The sequence below is a fragment of the Equus przewalskii genome, chromosome 24 (genome assembly GCF_037783145.1).
Source record: "Equus przewalskii isolate Varuska chromosome 24, EquPr2, whole genome shotgun sequence".
NCBI lineage: Eukaryota > Metazoa > Chordata > Mammalia > Perissodactyla > Equidae > Equus > Equus przewalskii.
This window is the reverse complement of record NC_091854.1, coordinates 6,097,118-6,119,872: the sequence shown is the minus strand read 5'-3', so window position 1 is coordinate 6,119,872 and position 22,755 is coordinate 6,097,118. Positions and strand designations below refer to the sequence as shown.

General features: G+C 49.3%; 1 protein-coding gene across 1 annotated transcript in view; it reads right to left on the bottom strand.

Moving 5' to 3' along the window:
- The window catches only part of ABCA4 (ATP binding cassette subfamily A member 4), a 130,625-nt gene extending 110,680 nt beyond the window's left edge, over positions 1–19,945 (bottom strand). The window contains exons 1-5 of the mRNA XM_070592606.1: positions 19,795–19,945; positions 11,953–12,046; positions 10,710–10,851; positions 8,084–8,223; positions 2,684–2,811 (exon numbers count right to left, since the gene is read on the bottom strand). Coding sequence (XP_070448707.1) covers positions 2,684–2,811; positions 8,084–8,223; positions 10,710–10,851; positions 11,953–12,046; positions 19,795–19,860 — 570 coding nt within the window. The 5' untranslated portion in view covers positions 19,861–19,945. The remainder of the gene's footprint in view (positions 1–2,683; positions 2,812–8,083; positions 8,224–10,709; positions 10,852–11,952; positions 12,047–19,794) is intronic.
- Between the last annotated feature and the right edge of the window lie 2,810 nt (positions 19,946–22,755).

Below are 22,755 nucleotides of genomic sequence, written 5' to 3'. Positions count from 1 at the left end.
TGGCTTTGCTGAGATTTGAACCCAGAGCTTGTGCTTAACCATTACGTGTTAGCTCTTCGTCGAGCAGGGAAGAGGGAGGGGGCAGGATCAAGAAAGGAGGGTTTGTGAATGATTTCACTGAGAAGGCAACATTTAAGCTGGACCTTGAAGCAAGTCCAGGATGTACAGGGCTGGGGATAAGGCATGGGATGAGGGACAGGCCAGAGAACTGTGCCCACTCTCGTTATCTAACAATTCCCTAGATGGAGAGAGGGGGGTGATGCGGTTCCCTTCGGAGCTGTGCTCAGACACCAGGCAGAAAGGACCAGGAGGGGTGTCCAGGCCTGATGGTAAAAAACAAAATTCCATGTTTGGTGAGGATGATCAGTTGGAGAGTGGTAAGCCACATGTGCCTATTTAAATGTAAAGTAATTAAAATTAAATAACATTTAAAATTCAGTTCCTCAGGGGCACTAGCCCCATGCCAAGTGCCCGCCAGCCATATGCGGCTAGCGGCTACCATATTGGACAGCACAGAGAATGAACGCTGCCGCCATGGAGGAGAGGTCTAGTGGACAGCGCTGGTAAGGGGCCACAGAGCTGGATGGAGACAGAGATGGAGGTAACCAGGCTGAGGAGCAGGGTGGGCATGAAGCGCCGAGGGAGCTGGTCACCATGAACGGCCTCTGCCAGCACAGAGCTCTGGGTTCCCTCTCAAGCTCTGGGCTTTGCTGCTCAGGGAAGCAGCAGCAGATCAGAGCCTGTGACACGAAACAAAGGCACAACCTGGGGACCCCTGCCCCTTCTACTCCCCGCACAAAGGCCTCCACCCCGAGGCCGGCAGCTCAGCGACTAGAGAACCAAATGTCATGTCAGGAGGAACTGGAGAGAAATTTCCCCTGAATTCCTGCCCTTATCTCCATCTCCCTTTTATTATCAACTGGAAGTCATCACAGGCATTTCCAGGACTTGAGTTTTACGAGCTGAAGAGAAAGCAAAGGGGAAAATGAGCAATCGATGCTGCGGCCACCACTGCCCTCGGGGGCGGGTGGGAGGGGAAGCGGGCAGGGCGCCCAGGACTGCCTCCAAGGGCCTCGCCAGGAGCCCACTGAGGCCAAGGCCTGGGCACTGCAGACGCCACGCTCCAAGGGCCCTGACATGTCGCCTCAGGGCTGACTCTTACTTCTCTTTGTCTAGTGTGGGTGAAAACCTCAGGATCTAAGAAGCCGGAAAAGTAGGTATGCGCTTCCTCACTAATGTGCAGGGAACCAGTCTGAAAACCCCCTTCAACGGAGCCAGCCAGGACCAGATGGGTGGGGTCCCCTCCCTCCCCTGGGCTCAGTCTTTATTTCAGGACTGACACAGGCCCTGACAATCTCTGTTTATGTCTTGGTCTCCCCTGGAGTCTGGAGGAGGTGCGGACTGTCAGCCGCAGCTTGTCTTGCGTTTTCACTGTGTTCATCACACTAAACCCACACACCTGGGGGCCGGGCTAGGAGCCGGTGAGGCCCGGAACCGGAGCACCCCTAAGCCGTCAGAATCAGCGCGGGGGCTTTTGAAAACACACATGGCTGGTGGTCGGGGCAGGGCCTGAGAATTTACATTGCTAACAATCTCCCAGTCCTTGCTGATGCTACCGCTCTCAGACTCTGAGAACCACTGAAGTGGAGTAAGGAACACCAGATTAGGAAGGAGAGGACCTGGATTCCGCGCTGGCTCTGACAATTTCTAGCTGTATGGCCGTATGCAAATCACTCGATTGCCAGACACCTCAGTTTCCCCATCTTTTTGACCCATCTCAGACTAATGTGAGGAACACAGGAGCCAACAGATGTGAAAGTCAAGTGTTAGTGGTAAAAACACTGTGTAAATATAGGAAATGATGAAAACAGACGAAATAGATTTTGGGGGAGATGGTTCAGAATGTGCAAAGGGGGCAGAAGAAGGAGTTGGCTGGCATGGAGAAGAAAGGGTGCTGGGAATCAGAAGGCCATTCTGCATGCTGCCCTCATCATGTTCTGTGACCGGGGGTGTTACCTCCGCCCTCTGACCTTTACCCTGCCAGTTTCTCGGCCCAGATCTCTCCTCTCAGTGGTATTTCCATGGCTGCCTTCTCTTCAGTCAGGTCTGCTCGAGTACCACCTCCTCAGCAAGGCCTTCCCTGACCACCTCATTTAAAAGTGCCCGCTCCCCACGCCTCCCCAGGCCCTCTCTAACTCCTGACTTGCTGGATTTTCCTCACACCACCTTTCTCAACCTGGACACGCACGGAATCCTTTGCTTCCCCGACGATCACCTGTTGCCCCCCCTGGAATGTAAGCTCCCAGAGTCAGGGGCTGGCCCGTATTGTTCACACTGTATTCTAGTACCTAAAATATCCGTAAGTATTTGACGAACGCTTGCAGAAACCTTGGTTTCCTCAGCTATAAGAGGAATTCGAGCCACATGATCTCTAAGTTTCCTTCCAGTTATAAAAATCTGAGATGTTTGAAGTGGTGCCAGGATTTGGGCCACTTCAGAATCCTATGATGGGAATGCTCTTTGTCTCAAGTGACGGCCAGGTATTTTTCTGAATATGTGACATGAATCGTGGATTCTGAATGTGAAAACAAGGAGGAAAAAACATGCAGGATCTCCCTTGCCTTTCTGAGGCTCAGTGCCCTCCCTCCCCTCCAGGGACCACTGGCCAAGGACATCCACCTACCTGCTCGGGACGGACTTGGGAGTTGACCAGAAGGTGGACAACCGAGTCAGACAGGCCAATATTTTTTATGAGAAATAGTGTCAGTGTTTCTTCATCTTTTAGGACATCCCGAATTCGTATTCCTCTTCCTGTACATGAATGAGAGAAAAAACAAAAAAGGAAAGGTCAACAAAGGTCAACAAGAGGAAAACAGGTAGAGATGATTGGAAACATTTCCCACTTGACTCTCAGAACAAGGCTCTGTTCTTGGGTTCCCTGGGAGCACCTGGAGACCAGGGCTCCCGCCAGTAGGCTGTCACCAACACAGTCACAACATTTACTGCTGAAGCAGCTGAGCAAAATTTAGTGAGAAGGCACAAAATGTGGAAAAAGTTGCCTAAGGGCAGGGCAGGGGTGGTTGTTAGACACTTCGTGGGGTTGGTCTAGGACAGTGGCTCTCAACAGGCTGGGGTTGAAGAGTCGGAGGAGGGCAATTCTGTCCCCCTGGGAATATTTGGCAATGTCTGGACATATTTTTGGTTATAACAATGGGGGAGGTGCTACTGGGTGGAGGCAGAGGACGCTGTGGAACATCCCATAATGCATAGGACAACCTCCCTGCCCACTCCAAAACAAAGAGCTATCTGGTGCAAAATGTCCATAGTGCTTAGGTTGAGAAACCCCAGTACAGGATTGGAGGAGATACATGCTATGTCCACACTGCAGTTGTCACGGGGTAGAGGACCCTTCCTGGTGTTTCTGTCATCTCAGCTAAGGCTCTAAGCTAGGGATATTGACATGGAATTGGGACTGTTTTGGGCAAGAAAAGCTGCAAGTAGGAAAGAGGGATGGCCTATTGCCTGGGCTTACAATTTCATGTCCTGATCAGCCCCAATCACACTCTCTGTAGCTCCACTCAAAACCTGCTAGAAGCCAACATTTCTTTATAAGGACGCATAGGGGACTCCGAACAGCTAAGGTGACCTTGGGACAAGCGGCTGAACCTCTCTGTGTCTGCACTTACCACATCTACCTCTCACTGTTGTTTTGGGGGTGACTCAGGATAAGGAACACAAAGCACTTAGCTCCCAGGCACGAAAATAGTGAGCGCTCAATGAATGCTTGTTCTGATTGCATTAATGTTATTCTTACCCCTCCCAAGGGAATCACACCCCTCCTCCTCTGCCTGCTTGTAGGACCAAGACTCAGCCTCAGGCATGCCACTGCTACAGTTCACGTATGCTGGCCAGAGAGGAGGTTTATGGACCCACATCTTTATGAAATTGTTTCAACATCAAGGGAAAGCATTTGGGTTGCATGAAAATGCCTGTCACCACATCCCAACTTCTCCAGGAGCCTGGCTGACTGCTTATCTCTTAGTTCTTTAACTTTAATCATCAAAAGCCCTTGCCTCTTCCAGGTCCTAACATCACATTGCCCATCCTCTCCCCCCCAAACCCTCCCCTCACCAGGGAGCCACGAGGCGACTCCCCTGAGTACTTAACAGCCATCCCTTCCATTTTCAGGCTGTGACTTTCTCTGTACAAGGCCTTGTCCAGACTGATGTTGCCAATAATTTCCTCTTGAGAAGGATGGGCCCACCCCACAGGCCTGCCAGTGCAGCCAGGGTCGGGGCAACTGGCCCTGAGGTTCCTCTCCCTGGCCTCTCTCACCACAATGGGGGCCCCTTAGAGTCATGCCCTGGGGAGCCCAGGATCACTACTTTTTGCACAGGAAAAGCCCAAAGGCTTTAGGGTAACCTGAATGCAAGAGGGAGCCCAAGGGAGGAGGACGGTTCTGAGAGGGGCTCTCTATCTTATTCGTGCCTTCCCTCCTTTTCGATAACCTGAGCCCTGTCATCTTCCAAACCCAGCTTCCTTCTGCCTTCCCCTGGGGCACCAGCTCGATTGATCTTCTCCCAAGCACTTCTTTCTATACAACATTCTGTGGTATAACCAGGCCTCCAGCAACATCATTCCCAACACACACTCACACACACACTCACACACACTCACACACGGTCTCTTGAGAGTAGGGGACTATGGATCCTGCTTTTATTCTACTCCTCATCATACCTAGCAATCCTGGACACACAGAGATAAGCCCTTGAAGTCACCTCTCTCTGACACCCCACATTAGCACCTGACATGGAATCAGCCTCCATAAATGTCTGTGGAATGACAGAAGGCGCCCAACAAATACCTGTTGTCTTGACCTGAGAGTCAGGACCCCATTCGACTGTTTATCTCTTCGTTATTCTTTAACTCACTCACCTGACCTTACATACAAATATCTTGCTGGGGAGAAGGGACAAAATACAGGGGACCGAGAGCAACATTGCCGGCGATGCCCAGCATCCCACCCAGCTGACTGGGCGGCCATGGCCCCAGGGAGAAGGGGCAGGAGTGTGCTGGTTCCACACACCTGAGGAGGGGTGGGGGCCACCCTGTAGGGAGGGCGTGGGGCCCAAAATTTAAGAGGTGGCCGATACCAGACAGAAGCTCCCCGAGACTCTCCAGGGAGAAATGTGAACTGGGGGCCTGAGGGAAGAAAAATGAATTTAGTTTAAAATGTGGTTCTTCTTGTTCTCTTCCCTGGGAAGATTAGAGGCTGGGGGAGGGGGCTGCTGAGGCCCACAGAGCTGAGGGGAGGTGAGGCTTGGGAGGGGGGAGAAGCCAGGAGAATGCTGCAGGCTCCCGGGAAGAAGTTTAGAGATGATTGAGAGATGGCAGAGCTTGCTTGGGGATGAGAGAGGAGGGGGCTTCATGTCTGGTCTTTTACCATTAATCCTCCCCTGCTGAGAATGCAGTACTACAGGTTTGCTAGGAAAGGAAAATGCCACCTGGGTCAACCATCGGCATACTTTCCCAGGTGACTGGGAATTGACAGGCAAAAGCACACTCCAGCGACAGCCGCCCACCTCGCTTTCAAAGGCTTAACCCTCCACTGTGGCTTTGGGCTGCGGATCCAGGATTCACAGAGAGCGATGTCCCCAGGTGACCCTGGGACAGGCTCTGAAATAGTCTGCAGTGCTGACAGTGGAGTTCAGTCGCCAGCCTGGAATTCCTTCAGAGACTGCTTCCCTTTCTTGGGGATGTCTCCTATCCCCTCTCATGGCCACCAAGGTCAGGGGTTCTGCAGAGTCTCTGTTTCAAGCTCCAAAATTCCCTTGGGGGGCCTTGGCCAGCCTCCCCTGATCCTGTCTCCCCAGACCTCTGAAGCTGCTTTGGTGTTAGGAAGTAGTGATTTTGATTCTCATATACACACTGTAAAGAGTACAGAGACACTGGTTTGAAATGGCTTCCTTTATACTTCCTCCCAGCCAGACTCAACCTGATGATCCAATACCAAAATGAAATGCCTGCTGGACGAATGGGGTAGAAGGCACTCCAGGGGTGGGACAGCCCACGTTCTCATCTGCTTATTTAACTTTAAAAGAAAATGCTTTCTGACTTGTGCCTCCCTCCTTTGTGCTCATATCTTGTAAGGTCCTTCAAGTTTGAGCTAAGAAAATTCTTCGATCCAGAGCAGCAAAGAGTGTAGTGTTTGTAATCTGATTTTACTACACAAATGATACGCATTACTATTTTTGAAAGAATTAAATGTAATCTTAACACTCTTAATGTACACGCTGAACATACTCTTGTCCTTTATTGCTTCAATGGGGAGAGAAGAGGGAAGGGGGCCAGACGGGAGGAAGATCAGATTCTCCCTGGAGAACTTCCCCTCACCAACTGCCCTGAGCTCTGGAAGCTCCATCAGCCCCCACACTGTGTGGTCACTGTTCACTCAGTCCATCTACTTCTTCCTTGAGACCCCGCAGCAGGTGGGCACATGATCTGACCCACCTCTCTGTCCCCAGGAACTGGCCCAGTGGCTCAGAGACACTCCCTAAAAGTCTGCTGACTGTTGACTGAGCCACAGGGGTGAGGAGCTCTGGGGCTAATGTGTATACCGTTCTTCCCAACTTGCTCGTTTGGAACCCTGTTCAGGGGCTGTTCTATCCAGCCCCTCCTGTTGCCTTGGTAGATCCCTTCCTCATCCCTGTCATCCTCTAAGGTCATCCAGAGAGTCACATCGCCCATCCCCTTCCTAGGAGCAGACATCTCACAGCTCCAAACTGCTTCCTTCACAGACTGAGCCACGCCCTCTGAACAATCTTCCCGGCCCTGGCTGCCTTTTCTCCACCCCCGGGACTGCAGTGACCCCTGGGTTCCTGGCAAGCCCTGCTCCCTCCCAGACTCCGATTTGCCCCTCCAAGGGGATGGATTCCAGCTGGTGCCCAGGCCGCTGCCAAGTCCTGTCCCTGCAGCCCTCTGCAGAGGACCCTACTGTGGAGGCAACGACCACACCACATCCACATGTGCTTTAAAACGAGATGTCAGACTGGGCACTGGGGCTGGGTTCTGTTTGTTTCTTGTTTTTCCCCTGGAGGGAGGAGAGACACAAGAGAGGGAGCTCCTCCACCCTTCCTCCTCACTGCTCCTGAGTCCAAGTGGCTCTCCTACCAGTACAACCTCAGTGTCAATGTAACCCATTCAACCTGTCTTCTCATTTCCTTCGCCTCCCCGCCAACTAAACCTCACCTCTGCTCTATTTCAAAGACCACGGCCACACCTGGGGGCTTGTTCTCACCCCTCACGCCTGCCTTTGAAATCCTGTATCCACATATTTCACTTTCTGACCACAGCCGTGGATCCTTCCATCCTGCTCATTTTCTCATCCTTAACCAGGGTCATGGAACCTTCTGAGGCCTCTATTGCCCTGTCCCTCCATTTTCCCCTTGCCCATTTCAGTACTTCTAGCTTCTCGTCCATCCTTATGCAGCCTGGACCTGATGCCTATAGTCCTATCACTGCCCTCAACTCCCTTGCCTCCTGTACCTTTAGCACCTCCCTACAAGCCACCAGGCCTGCACCTGCTCTGCTTCAAGGCCGAGGATGCTGAATATTACTGGAAGAAATCGAACGATTGCACATGTTTATGTTAAGAAAAACATATGCTCTCTGACCTCCCTGGCCCTTTACTGCTACTTGGCTTCCATACGTTCCTGCTTAGCTCGCTCTCAAGGACCCTATGGAGCTGTTTCACGCCTTTACCTTACTCCACAAACCTGTCTCCTCCTGCTTCCAGCACGTGAGTAACCTAGCCTCATACCTCCCAGAGCCCGATCTCTCTCGGTAATCTCCTTTCTGTCTCTGGACTTATCTGGGGTGAGAACTTTCCTGCCCTCTTTCCCAACTGCCTACCTTCAAGGCTGGCGGGAAGGGGAGTCCTCACCAAGGTGACCCTCATGCCATCTCTAGATCCCTTCCCTTCCAGGTATCTTTTCCCACAAAATCTCCCCCCATCTTTCCTGTATCTTTAGTCTCTCTGATGGATGAGGCAAGAGATGGTTGAGAACACCGAAGTCCACCTTACCTGCAACTCTCTCGGGGTGAGTCCGGAGGGTGTCCATGAGATGGGACAAAGTGCGGAGTTCTGTCCAAATATGGCCAAGGTGTTGGCTCTCTGGTGCATCCACAAGGAGTTCCTGAAAATCTCGATACACCCTTGCCAAGCTGTAAGAAAGACAAAGGCTCATCAATAAAGACATAGCTGTAATTTTCATAATAATAATAATACCACCTTGTGCAGTTTTTTAAGATATCACCAGGTTGACCTAGCTATTACATTATGTATCCTTACAATACCACCAAGGCAAAAGAAGAAAGATTTTTACTTTCTTGTACGTATAAGATAACAGACAGGGGTGATGAGCAATTTGTTCAGTCTTCTGATTTTGGCAGGACCAGGTCACCTCTCAACCCCATTCTCCATGTTTCTCCTGTCCAAAGAAGCCTTTAATGGGATGCTATTAGTAGATATTACTGGAGGTCCTTCCAAACCATGGCCCACTTCTCTGAGACCTGTCCTTCCAGCCATTCAGAGGGGTAGGTTCTGATAGCCATACTTAATCCACTAAGTTCTTCCCTGCACACGTGCACACCTATACCTCTGACAAGGTTGATTGGACAATGAGAATGATGCCGAGCCAACCAGATTTGTTCCCTTGAACTTGGTATTCAAGGATGCTCTTCCGATTGCCCAAGCAAAGGTGCTGAGAACGGGGCAACTAGCACCAGCCTGGGCATTGAGAGGCAGGGGATATTGGTCCACGGAGATAGGCAAAAGGAGTGGATGCCCAGAGAGAGACAGAGAGACTGGACCTTGTAGGTCCAGACAGGAAAGAACAGCTGCTGACGGCTCTCCAGTTCCTGTCCTGCCCCTCCTGAGACCTGCCTTGTTGTCCTTGGCTTTGCAAGAAGGTCTAACATACAAATAGTATATTTCCCTCTGGGTCTTAGGGTTGTTTAAATGGGCTTCTGTGCCTTGCACGCCAAAAAGAACCTCGAATAAGCCAATATTTCACCCATAATGTGTGTGTGAAACATGAAACCCAGATTTCCTGGTTCAAATGCCAAGTACAGCTGTAGTCTGAAGCCCCCTTCCCCAACTCCCACACTTCAACCTGTAGACCCTGCCAGTGCCAGTCCCACCAAAGCTCCTCTAGCCTCTACTGAGATATCTGCATGGCTCCCCGATCCCACCGTGGCACCCCATGGGATCTCTCTGGATGGGCAACTCAAGACTCAAGAGACTCAAGCTGAAGGTATAGATTGTTAATTGAAGCTTCCAGGCAGTGTTTGCAGCCATGTGAACCCTGCTAAAATGTCACGTCCCTGACGTTCCTAGGGAGACAGTTGTTCCTTCTTCTATCTTCCTGTAATCTAGGAGTCAGCAAGCAGTTACACATTATAGGATTGGGGCCAGACAGTCTCTGTCAAAACTACTCAACTCTGCCATTGTGAGGCAAAAGCAGCCACAGGGGGGAAGGCAACCTTTGAGCATTAGGCTGACTTACCAAATGTTCTTTTTTTTTCATTCGAAATGCAGTTTTGTCCTAGAGGAATTATATCCAGAGATCTTCTAGGGAAAAAACTGGAATAACCAAATATCTCAGTTTCCGTCTGACTTGGTGTTTATACAAGTAGAGTGAAGCTGCTCCCCAGCAGGCCCTTGTTGGTGACCCTCTGGTGTAAGCTTCACAAGCTGCAGCTCAAGGTCAGCCCAGTGGGTGAATGACGACCCTGCTCATCCCTGAGCCTCTGTCTACAGGACATGCTTACAACATGTCCTCCCACCTCCTGCTGTGAAATGGAATTCCAAGGGTAGACTCTCTTCCTACGGGATTTGACTTAAAATTCAACCCCAGACCAGCGGTCATTTACCTGGAGTCCACAAGTCCCCTGAAATCATATAGACAATGTAAAGTTGTGTGTATGTGTCCATTTTTCTTGGGAGAGAGGCCATCAGTTTTCATCAGCTTCTTGGAATGGTCTTGAGCTCCAAAGGTTAAGAACCATTGCTCTCAAATAATTTAACAACAACAACAAAAGAACCACTGCTCTTGAGCCATATCCTGAGATTTTGCCACCCCAGGGAACTGAAGGCATTTACAGTAGAGGCTTTGGAATTTGTCTTTTTCTTCCAAAAGCAAACTTCCCCTTGTAAACCTGATTTCATTCACCCTCGAAATGTTCTCTGACATTTTTCTTAGACTTTAGACGTCCAAGAAGGCTTTTAAAGAAACAGAGATCTGTCAGGCCTGACCTGGGTGGAGAGTGATATAAAAGAAGAGAAGTCAAACTGAGTTTTCTCATGCAGTGACTCCACCCAGGCAGATGGATGACCTGGAGGCAGCGGACACATCTCAGCAGGGTGCTGCCATCGGACTCCAGGTCACATCTTGGTGCTATAAGGACCAAGAAATCATGTCATGTGGCCTTAGTTTGAAGCTTTCTCCCCAACTGCCCTGACAGCGAATAGAATGCTCCAGAGAGGAAACATGCCCTGCTTAAGGGTCGAACTTAAGGGTTTAGCATCCACAAAAACATTCACGCTGTGTTATACGCTCCGTGTATGCGCACACATGCGCTCCAACATATGACGAGAATAAGGAGATATACAACTTCTTTCCCCGTATGGTGGGAATCTCAACACTTACATGGAGTTGTTGTAGTTTGACACAATTCCAGGAGATTCTCCCGGGGTGGGACTTTGAAAACAAGGATTGTTCACGTTGCAGAAAATTCCTTGGAGCCACGGCAACATTCCTGCTGAGGGCATCGCCTTGTTGGGAAAATGGCCTTTAAGAACGGAAATGAAGACAAGGGGTTAGTTATCAAGACCAAGTGGGATGCAGGCTCTGGTTGCTGGGGCCTCTGCAAGAAGGAGCCCAGCCCCTCTGGTGCTTTCCTTCATCATCAACACTTAAGAAGCAGGAGCACTTCACATATGCCAGGCCCTGTGCTGGGTGCCAGAGACAAGGTCTCTTCTCTCAAGGTCCCAGTGTAGTGAGGAGACAGACAAATGTTCTAACAGAGGCAGAGATGGAAGTGTGGAGGGGGAACAGAGAAGGGGCACATCATTTTGTGGTGGGAGGGGTGGAAGGATATTAGCTCAAGAAGCCCCATGAATTGCTGATGCTTGAGGAGAAGACCTTTCATCTCCTCCTTCAACACCTGTGTACTGAGTGCCTCCCCCCAGCATGCAAGAGGGTTGCAGTTTATGGGCTCCCGGTGGTGAGGGGGCAGGTAAAGAAGCAAGAGTTTGCTGGACAGGAGGCTGATTCAGAACTTGGAGCTTGAAATTCATGACCAAGAGGGTGAGGAGCAAGAATAGGGGACTGAGCCGCTTTGCATAACTCCTGCGGTCTCCACATTAGCTGCCTAGAGGCAGAAGATGTCATCCTGGCCAGAAACCAGATGAAGGCTTTCCCAGAGAGGCAGAGTATAAAAGAGGCAGTCACAGTCTCATCCTAGGTCCTAGAACACCACCGGGGTCGAAGAAATAATATTTTATTAAGAATGAATGAAGAGCACTTCCTCTTCTTTTTCTCTAGCACCATGTGTAACATATCCCTAAATTGGTCTCCAAAATATTTTAGGGAACTCATCTATAATCTGCTCCCTTTAAAACTAGTCAGAGTTTAGGTATAGAAAAAAAGAGCCAACAAAAACAGAAACAACAAATAATTATACAATTATTCTGTAACCATATACAAGTACTTGCATAGAATGTATAGGATTCAAAAATTAGTTCGTGTAATGCTGATGAATCTCTGTTTTGCCCATTGTAGGCATGAAATGATGATAAGCAGATCTGATCCTAGCTCCCCAGCCCCTAAGACCTTTCTAAACAAAAGGATTGGCCCTCCAGGCTTGCCAAGGTGCCCCCGTTATGCTTACACTCGTGTTGGCTGTAGAGCGGGTTGACATTCCTTAACCAGATCAAGACCAGAAATAAAGATAAAGGCCATACGAGTTCCACCACAAAGCGAATCTGGAAAAGCAAAACAAAAGAGAGAAAGGCCAGTGATGCTAAGAAATTGCAAGAAACACACCGGGAGCAGACACTCCATCTCAGCACCTGTCTATGCACTAGACTTCGGTTGCGGTAGATTTACTTTCCTTCTTCTATCTCCTCTCTCACACCACCTCTACCCTGACATAGACTAACAAGACTTGTGTCCGCGTGGGTTCTACTCGGCCTCTATCTTAGGAAACTGCATTAGCACAGGACTTTCATCAAGAATCATCAAGACATGCCTCAGTGCTTTTCGGATGTCGCTGTGCACGTGAATGCAGGTTCTGACTGTGTAGGGCCCACCAGATCTCACGTGTCTAACAAGCACCCCAAGAATGCTGATGCCACAGGTAGGAAAGATCTCCCTGCAACCTCTCATTCTGTGGATGAGGAAACAGAGGCCCAGGGAGGGCAGGTGACCTGTGCCATGTCACACTGGCAGTGACAGTATTGGAACCAAAATCCAGCCCCTGTTTCTAAGCTCAGTGCTCTTTCTGTCCCTCTCCATTGCCCTGCCTTCTTCTAATGCATACTAGACTTTGCATGTGTGATCACTGACTGAATGAATGAGCAAATGACTGAAATACTGTGATCCTCAAAGTCGACGGAAATCTGGGTTTACCAACGTCTTTGCTTCAACAATTTCTTGTTGCTTAAAGAAACAAAGCAGGGCATACTGCTGTGGGGTTTTACAGTACTAGAAGAGGTTGCTGATACTAACATATGGTTGAAAGTTGATATTTAAATTTAGGTTCAATTTAGAGCTTAAGGACCCTTGACTCCAAAAGAAGAAGAGCCAGTTGGTTGTTGCAGCCACACTCTGTGGCATTGCACATGATGGTGGGGGTGGAGGTGTGGGCTCATGGTGGGGAGGAGAAGGAGAGAGGGGGTGGTGAATTGAGGAATGCAACAGTTCTTCTACCCAACTCCTACTCCAGAGACCTTAGGAAGGAAACCCGTAAGACCTAGGGGAGAACTTAAGCAGATGGCTAAGAATAGAGACTTCAGTACATATAGATCAGCCACAGCCCATCTGCATGGTCTTTAACTTAACCCTTTGTTGTTCCTTCCGAAGAAATGTACATAAGCTCTCAGCAAAGTGGTGGACACCAGAGCAGTTGCTCCATACCTGTTTGTTCCTTTCCTGCCAGTCAGGTCTGCTGGCAACTGAATTATTTCAAATCATAACATAAATCGGTGGGAAAAAAAGGATAATGCATTGAAGAAAAAGCAAAAAATGTTTAGGCAGGTGGTAATTATGCAATTGTCACTTTTTAGAAAATGTTTTACTCAAAATATGTCTAGGGAGGATGTGTTAGAGGAAGCACACACACAAATATTCTGGGAAGAAGAAAGAATAGTAGATTTTCCATAAAGCACTCGCTTTTCAGGGCTCCCCCTACACATTCTCCCACAAGATGGCAAAGCAAGTATCGGACAATTAGTATCGGACAATCCCATCCAGCATTAAAGGGACTGACCCCAAGCACCCTTGAACGCCTTTGGAATGTTGACAGCTCCCCCAGGGCATGCAGATCAAGGGAGGAGGGCTGAGCCTCCGCCCAGGACCCTATCTCACTGTTAACACCCTTGTCCTCACTGGACCAGCACGGCTGTTCCCACAGCAGCCTGTCTCCCTCTGTTTTATCACTCATTATATGTCAGGGTCACTACTTCTTCATCTAAGTGGACCCCTCACTGGCTGTAAGCTTCCTGAGGGCAGGGTCCATGTCTAGCCTCAAAACTACTGTGATTCTAGCCCTCAACACAGGGCTGGGCTCATAATAGGTGCCCAATAAACGTAGAATGAGTGAGCCTTTGTTCAGACTGGTCTAGGAGGATCCTCACGGAAAGCTGGAGATGACACAGAGTTTCAGGTCACCCAGAGTCCGCAGTTTAGTAAACTGCACACCCAGGAATGCACACTGGCTTCACACCTTTTGTTCCAGGTCCTCTTGTCACTGAGTAAGGTCACGGAGCAAGTCCAGCAAGATAACGATGTGAGTGATAGGTGCAAGCGATGGAACCGGAAGTTGTTCTCAGTGTCTTCACCAAGGACATGAGATAAGCTGTCCAGACTTTACAAATTTGTCTCTTCCTTAAGAAAACTGCTTGCAATACTGGCTTTCTAACAAGTTAAGTCATCCTCCTTCCATGTAGCCATGTCTATCTGGGAGTAGTTGGTATGTTTGAGAGTGATGCTCATTTGAGAATGGGAAGATCTGGATTAAGAACCACTTTGGGGCCTGCTTAGTCTCCAAGTCTCAGTTTTCTCACCTGTGAAATGGGACTATTTTGTCCTACAGTGTGTACTGAGGGTTAAGAGTCCTACAGTGTCAGTACTGAGGTTCTTAGCCAGTTCCACTCCCAATTTGCTATAGGACCTTGGGTAACCTGTTGAACCTCTCCGTGGCTCAGGGTCCCATCTGGAAAACGGGGGTGATATCAGGACCCGCCTCCCAGAGCAGTTGTGAGGATGAAACGAGTTCACTGTGTAAGCCACCTAAAGCAGAACCTGGCACACGGAAACACTCAACAGACACCGGCTGTTTATTACTGATCCTCACTTCTCACAAAGGTCACAAGGACACTGTAAATAGAGGCTGAAGAGCAAGGAGATATAATTAAAATTATCTACAAGCTTCTAGGTCTGCTTCCACTCACATTCATGTTTCCACCCTTTCTCCCTTTCAAAACTGCTCAGGGGCCAGTTTGGAAACATGGGGCTTCCTGAAAAGCTCAGCACACCCTGTGTCCGCCCCTCCTCCCGCTCCTAACCCTACAAGGGCATGGACACAGGGGAGGGATCAGCCAGCCTGGCCTACCTCTCCCATGGCTAAAACCCCCAAACCCAAGCCAGTGCCTCTCACCCCTCTTTCGATGTTAGTCACACCCTCTTTCACTACTGACTCTCTCATTCATTCTTGCATTTTTGAAGTACCTGGTCTTTGCAAGTCCAGGCATCAGTGGGAGCCAGCTCAGCATTGTCGTTTCCTCCTTCACTCTGTGCCTAGCTCCAGGACTGGCAAGGCTCTGCGGGTGTTCCTCTTCCCCAGACCTCTGAGTTAGGGCTGCTGTTTTCTACCCATAGTCCCTGCCCCCTAAATGATCATCTTCGCTGACCTATGTCTGCAGTTCTCAGGTAGCTGCCCACCAGAATGGTGTGGGGAGCTCAAGCAGTGCGTGCCCCAGATCAATAACACCAGCCTCTCTGGGCCTGCGACATCAGTTTTTTGTTGTTGTTTTTTTTAAACACTTCTCAGGTATTCCTATCTGCAGCTGGGGCTGAGAACCATTGGTGGAGGGAGTGGTGGGTAATCTTTGAAAAACATTTGTTGAGAGGTCAGTGTTATTGTTCTAACTTCGTGAGCGTTTGTTTTGGAGGGGCTGCATTTCAAACACCCACTCCCTGCTCAAAGACCACCGGCAATTCTTTTCTAGCCTGGCAGGTCCTCGCAACAACCTCTTCTCCCTCCCCCAGAATGGAGCTCAGAGCTCAGCGGCATCCTTGTCCTTGATGCTCAACTGTGCACAGGCATACCCTAGGGAGAAATTCCACAGTGTAATTAAAAACATGTTTTCAGAGCCGCTCTGACTCCCCCTACGCCTTCCCTTTAAACATGTCTGTAACTTTAATTAAGCCCAGCCGAGGCTCAGAAGGGGCCGGTGGAAATTTTTTTTTCCAAACTGGTATTTCCTTGTTCTCTTTTTTTGCTTCCCCTCCCCCCCCCCCAACCCGGCTTTACCACTCAATCTACTGGGGGAGGAGGGGGTCACAGGGAAGGGCAGAGTTGTGCTTGTTGTTCTAAACCTTGGCCACTTAGATTTTCTTCTCTCCTATTCTGTTTTCAATTTAAAACCCGGTGGCCAAGGTTTGAAATGGGTAAGTGATTCTCCCTCCTGCACCCAGAGCCCAGGCAGGACTCTTAGCCTGGACAAACGTGACCCAGGACCTGGGTACTCTTGGAGCTGGCTGCCCAGCCTCCCTACACCTGCCAGGTTCTCCTCCTAATGCTGGGCCCCAGGCCAAAGGCTGCAGCTGTACCAGATGGCCAGGTCTGGGGTCCAGGAAATGATAAGCCCTCTGCTCTCATGAGTCCTCAGGCCTCTCCACATATCCTGCCCTGACATGGAAGCTGGGACGAAGGGATGACACCAAGGGGCCCTAGATGGTGACCTCTCAGGGGCAAGAGACCCCAAATGATCTTTATCAACCCTCCCTGACACAGAGCCTGGCCCATCACCAACACGGGCACATGTGTCTGTCCAGGGCGGTGGGAGAGCTCTTGCGATTGGAAATGCACGTTCTAGGGATGAGCTCCTTGGGAAGTCATCTCTCACCCTGTCCAATCCCAGTTTCTATTCTGAGCTCCCAGAGCTCACCCTCGCTCGCCCTGCACCCCATGCGTCTTTCTACTCCACTGTGGCACACGTTCTTCTGCTCACTAATAATGTGCAGACACCTGCTCCCGCCTGGCTCCAAATTCCATGAGGGCAGGGGCTGTGTCCACCTCACGTGGCTGTGTAGGGTGTACAGGGGGACCACACGGCCCGGTTTGCTGAGTCCAGTGTTAGTTTGCATTTATTGTCCTGGTGCAGTTGTTAACAGTGCCCCCTCACACTTTCAAAACTGCCCTGGTTTGGATGACAAATTATATGGCCACCCTGTCTTGGTGGTCTCCATGACCAGCTTATTAGAGAGGACTTGATGCATGGGGGCAGCGTGGGGTAACGGCCATGTCAGCCTGTCCTGGACTCCCTGGTCCAGCCCCACCAGTCACCAACCTTCTCTAAAGCCTCAAAGACCTCATCAGCGCCCATGGGGTGCTCCTCTCATGGAATTGAGGTGGTGGTTAAATGAGGTGACAGTGCAGTTCCAGACACTTAGTAATACTTGATAAATGTTAACAGAGGAAGAAAAACAGGGAGGGAAGAAAGCAGAGATCTGCAGATATTCACCCAAGCCCTTAGGGATTGGGAGAGGAGGACTGGGGAAATTTGGGATCTGTTTTTGCTCTTGCTCTGCTCACAATAGTAAACACCCCAAACCATAGACATTTGAGGAATTAAAGGCCTGGGTGTTGAGTTATGGGCTAGGTGTGTTGTACTTTTCTTTCTTAGAGTCACCATTTTGTGGAGGCAGAAGCTTCCAGAAGAATCACAAGCTTACAGAAGGAGCCACAGATCCCTCTCAGAGGTACTGGGTGCTGCGAGGATGCCTCCATCTTACCTAGACATCCTGGAAATTCCCCGAATTTAGTAGCAGTGGGGAAGGCAGCTGGACACACACCAGACAGCAATCTCAATTTCCAGGCCATCAGGATGGCATCAAACACATGTCAGCCCAGACCAGGTGCATCCTGGGAGATTCCCCCAGCCAAGGTTCTCAGCCTGAATGGCCCCATCTCACCACAGAGGGGCGGGCAACGTGTCTCCTGGGGACCACGTTGTGGAGAAGACAGAATCCCTGAACAGGGGACACTCACCAATGCCAGGGAAAGAGAGCAGAGACTGTGAGGGCCTCTGAGCCAAATCCTGTCTTTGAAAATAGGGTTATTCTCTGTAACAGCAGCATGCTTGCCACAGGAATGGATCTTTGAGGCCAGCAGCTACAGTCCTAGGGTATATTTTTTAAAGGCCAGGAAGAGCACACTGAGAGTAAAATTAAGTGAGAGTCTTAATTTCTTATGGGAAAGAGAGAAAGATGGAAAACAGTCGCATATTGGGTTTCCTCTGCATTCCGTAGACTATGAACATCACGTGGGCAGGGACCGTGATTGTCCTGTTTACCACCTGGCACAATGCCTGGTGATTATTAAGTATTTGTTAATTGAGGGAACAAATGAATAAATGAATGAATTTAATAATGAGTACTGTTTAAGTTTTGTCATTTTCATTGTAGAAGGGAAGCTCCTGGAAGTAAGAGATTGAGTCTCTGATTACTGTTAGCACTTGGATCCTAGGAGCAACAAATAGCTTCAACACTAATTTGAAAATCACACCAGCTGTGACAAGGGAAAGCAGCCTGAGGACAGTGGTGTTTCCCAGTCTGAGAGGGTCCCAACTTGGCTTCCCCCTCCAGCCTCCCTAAGTCCTGTCCCAGCCACACACAAAGGAAAGAACCATCTGTGCACTTGGTTGGATTGTGCCCCTTGCTGCTCCCTTTTGTGCTAGTTATTAAGCTATTGTCCGTCAGCTCCAAACCCACCAGCCCGCCAGGGCTCCCTTCTCATGGGTTTGAGTTTCACGGTCTGAGACCAGGCTCAGAGACCCCAGCAACAGCTCCGTTGTGACCTTCCCCATTGGTCTGAGTTTCAGCTCTACCAACATCTCCTCTGTGTTTCCAAGTCTGAATAATTCCCTTCTATTCTTGGTTCCTTCAGCTCCAGGATTGGGAACTGTGTCCTGCAATTGCTGCCTCCATGGCACCCAGGAGTTCTCTTTTCCCCTCTCAGTTACCAGCTTTGTACTTAGCTAAACTGTCTTATATTAGGTTCTCCCTGACTGAGACACGCAATCGTAGGTCTTCAGATGTTCCACCAATTGGCCCCCTTTCTCCTCTAATCTTCTCTCCCATGCCGTGAAAAACCCTGTCCCACCTGCATAAACCCACCTGGAATTGAGAATTGGAAAGAACCCATTCTCTTCTTCCCACAGCCGCTCTTCCTCCTTGTCCTCCTTTCAAGCTCCCTCTGCCTCGCGTGGCTCCTGTCTTTCTCATCTCAGCCCTGCTCACCCCTCACCCCCACGCTGCTTCCTCTTTCAGCTCCCTCAGTCATTTGGCATTTGCGTGACTCTGCATGGCTGTAGCAAAGTGCATATTTCCTTATAGTTATGAATTCACTCTTTACCCCTTTCCAGAAAAAACGTAGAGGTCAGTTGGCATTTACATGCACACCCTTGGGGTCCTCTGATCTCCTGTGGCTCTCACCCCTACTTCTCAAGGGATATTTGTTCTATGCTACTTTTTGTTGCTCTTGGTCTCAAAACGTACTTCGTTTTTCCCAGCCAGCGAAGAAGTCTGTCCAGGGAAGAATCTGTGTCTCTCACTTCAGGTCCCTGACCTGGCTCCCTGTCTGCTCCCTGAAAGTGTTCAGTAAACGTCTGTGATGGTTGATAAGGCATTGTGTTTCATGGAATCTGGGGCACCATCAATTGTGAGATGCACTGTTATTTTTTGCACACTAAGGAAGAAACAAATGTGTCTGGTTAAGCTGTCACTTGATTGTGAGCTGCATTCCAATTTGAGAAATGTGAAAACCAGTACGCCTTGTCAAATCAATGAAATACAGCGTCTCCGAGCTGGAAGCTCTGGGAGAGCACTGCTTTCCTCTGAGCTGGTTCTTCAGGGCTTAGGTTCTTCCCACTGCACAGCATGGATGCTCAAGGGCTTGTGGGTCGCACTGGCAGTTTTAAAAACCAGGGGGCAAGGGGAAGGGTTAGGCAGGTGATGGGTTCATATGCAGGGTGGGCAAAAGAAGACTTTAACGTGGCTGCGCTGGGCTTTGGGTGGAAAGCGTCCATCTCAGGACAGAAAAGCCTGTCTTCCTGTGAAGGACACTTGTCCAAGAGGCTCACAGAGCAGCCAGATGGTTAACTGCTACTTCAGTGCTAAATGGCAGCCAGCCCACCAACTGCTTGCTCTCCCCACCCCCACCCTGCCCTACTCTCCTCCTGTTATTTCCTCCACGCCTCGCTTCGAGACCACAGACTGCACCTGTTACCTTTTGCCTTTTCCGCAGGGTCCAGTTCTTCCAGAGCAAAAGCTGAATTTGTCTTGCGAAGCGCATGCTGATGACCCAACGGCCAGGAGATCCCTTGGAGTTCTGGGCCTAGGGCCGGGGCTCACGGGCAGCAATGGACATAAATGCCGCTCAGAGCACCTCCGGCTCAGGCCGCTGTGTCCTTCTCCGGGTGATTAAAGGCTAGTTTCCCCCTTCAAAGCATAATCTCTTTTAATTACACGTAAGCCCTTTGTCGAGGAAAGCAGGCCGGCGTTCTGTTGGCTCCTTTTTAGGAAGAGAAAGAGAAACCTACAGACACAAGTGGCTGGACGCTAAGCGAATTGAGGTGGGGGCATTTCATGGGAAACTAAGACCCTCAAGTTTACTCCTCCACCAGTGGGGTTCCTGAAGGGGATTACTTTGGGGATCTCAGACCCTTCAGTTTGGAACAAAATCTCTTTGCATGAATATAGGCTGAGCTTTGTCCTCCGCAATAACCTGCCCTGAGCCGGCATCCAGGGTTTGATGGCCCCTTTAAGCCCAATCAACCCACCTGCCAGATCTGAAGTCTTCTTTCCCTCTTTCAGCCTTTTATCTTGCTCACTCAGTAGTGACTTTAGGCCAGCTATTTGGGGGCATCTCTGAGCCTAGCGGATGGTAAAAGATTTTTCTCTCTTGTGCTAAAATTGATTGACCAGTCGTGGCTATCTGGAACTGTGCTGAAAAAGTCACTGGAACACTCAGGCTTAGCAGAACAGATCCCATGACTGACCAGCCGTCAGACCCAGGATAGGCTTGAGGAGAGGCAGCGGGCAGGCCAGCTACTGTCATTTCAGCTCGCAGTGGGCTGTTGCTGGATGGACTCGTCATCTGGAAGTGGACCTTTGATCCCGAGGGGCACGCCAAACAGAAGACTCCCCGCTGCTTCACCACTGGGAACTTTCTGTCTCTACCTCCTCAAACCTCAGAACCTGCTTCTCTTTAAAAGATTCTAGACCCTCGAGACCTAGATAGGGTGGAGGGAGAGACATAGAGTAGGAATTGACGCTGACTTCATGGAGCTCATGATCTGGTTGCAGACATGAAGTATGACCTTGGATAATGAAGGAGGATGTGATGGATGCCATGAGTGTACTCCAGCTGCGTCTAGTGGAGCTTCCAAGATGGGGAGGATGGTTTCTGCTTAGGATATCAAAAAGGCTTCTTGGAGGTGGTGGCATTAAAGATAGACTTTGATGAATTACAAAATAACATTTTATGGTACTTGCATGGTTTACAAACTGCTTTTGCATATATTATCTCATTTTATTCTCACTACAATTTTGTGAGGTAGACAGCTGCTCTGTTTTACAGATAAGGAAACTAAAGCCTCGTGTGTTAAATACTTTGCTCAGGGTCACTCATGACAATGCTGGGTTCCTGAACAAGTCATCTAAACCCTACGCAAAGACAGGGAGGCAGCAACAGCTTATCCTGCCCGAGGAAACCACGTGGAGTGAAGCAGGGCCGGAGTGCAGGGTGTGGATGGAGGAGTGCTGAAAGAGCAGGCTAGGAAGGGAAACAGGGACTGGACTAAAGAATGATGATCACTATTGGCTTAACTGAGATTCCCTGAACACCTACAAAGTGATCTCTGAGTATGCCACAGGTGCAGGGCACCCCCAAACAGAAGCGAGCTCTGTGCAGAATCATTAAGACCTTGTAGCATGCTAAAAAGTATGGGTTTTATCAAGCAGGAGGCCGTGGCAGATTTTAATCCAAAGGCTGCCAGGAGTAGTGAATTCAATCTGGCAGCTGTGTTGGGGTGGATGGGGGAAGCAGAGGGCCTGAGTGAAGATGGTAATGGGGGAGGGATTGGAGCAGTCGAAGGGAGGAGACACAAGTGGGGTTGGGCAGCTTATTGGAAGTGGGTGGTAAAGAAGAGGGAGAAGTCAGCTGGAATGATTGAGTTGGGGCTTGGCTGGCCGGATGGTGAGATGGTGCTCATAACTGAGAGGGAAATGCCAGGGGAGGGCTCCGGGAGTGGGAAGAAGTGAGGGAGAAGAGGGGCTCGAGCTTGGCATGTTCACTTTGAGGTCCCTGCGATGACATCTCAGTGGAGATATTCAGCAGGCAGTTCTGGGATGGAGATCTAGATTTGGGAGTCGTTAGCATGTGGGCGAAAGATTAGCCCTGGGGGTGATTTAGTAGATTTCCCGGGAGCATAAACTTGGAGAGTGTCGGGCGTTGTTGTGGGGGAGCTCCAGCCAGTGAAGAAATACGCCTGGTGCCAAATTCCCAAAAGGAAGAAAAACAGTTGTAGTCATCAGATATCAGCTATGTAAATTGTGTTCTGTCATAGTTTTAAAATAATCTGCTTTCCATTGACTTACAGAAGAGAAAGTTAAACTGTGAACACTTTTACAATTCCGTTGAAGATACTCCAATATCATTATTCCCATCTAACAGAATTTCTTGCCTGAACAAATCTGTGTGTTGATATTGACACTTATTCATTTTTTTTATTGTGGCAAAATATATACAGCATAAAATTTACCATTTTAGCCATTTTTAATTGTACAGTTCAGTAGTGTTAATTACATTTACATTATTGTCCAACCAACATCACTATTCATCTCCAGAACATTTTTGGTCTTGCCAAACTGAAACTCTGTACACAACCAACAATAATTCCTCATTCCCTCCGCCCCTGACCTTGACAACCACTATTCTGCTTCCTGTCTTTGTCAATTTGACTTCTCCAGGTACCCATATAAATAGAATCATACAATATTTGTCCTTTTATGTCTGGCTTATTTCATTTAGCATAATCTTCAAGCTCATCTATGTTGTAGCATGTGGCAAGATTTCTTTCCTTTTCAAAGCCAAATAATATTTCATTGTATGTATACACAACATTTTGTTTATCAATTCATCCATCCATAGTCATTTGGATTATCTCCACTTTTTGGCTATTGTGAA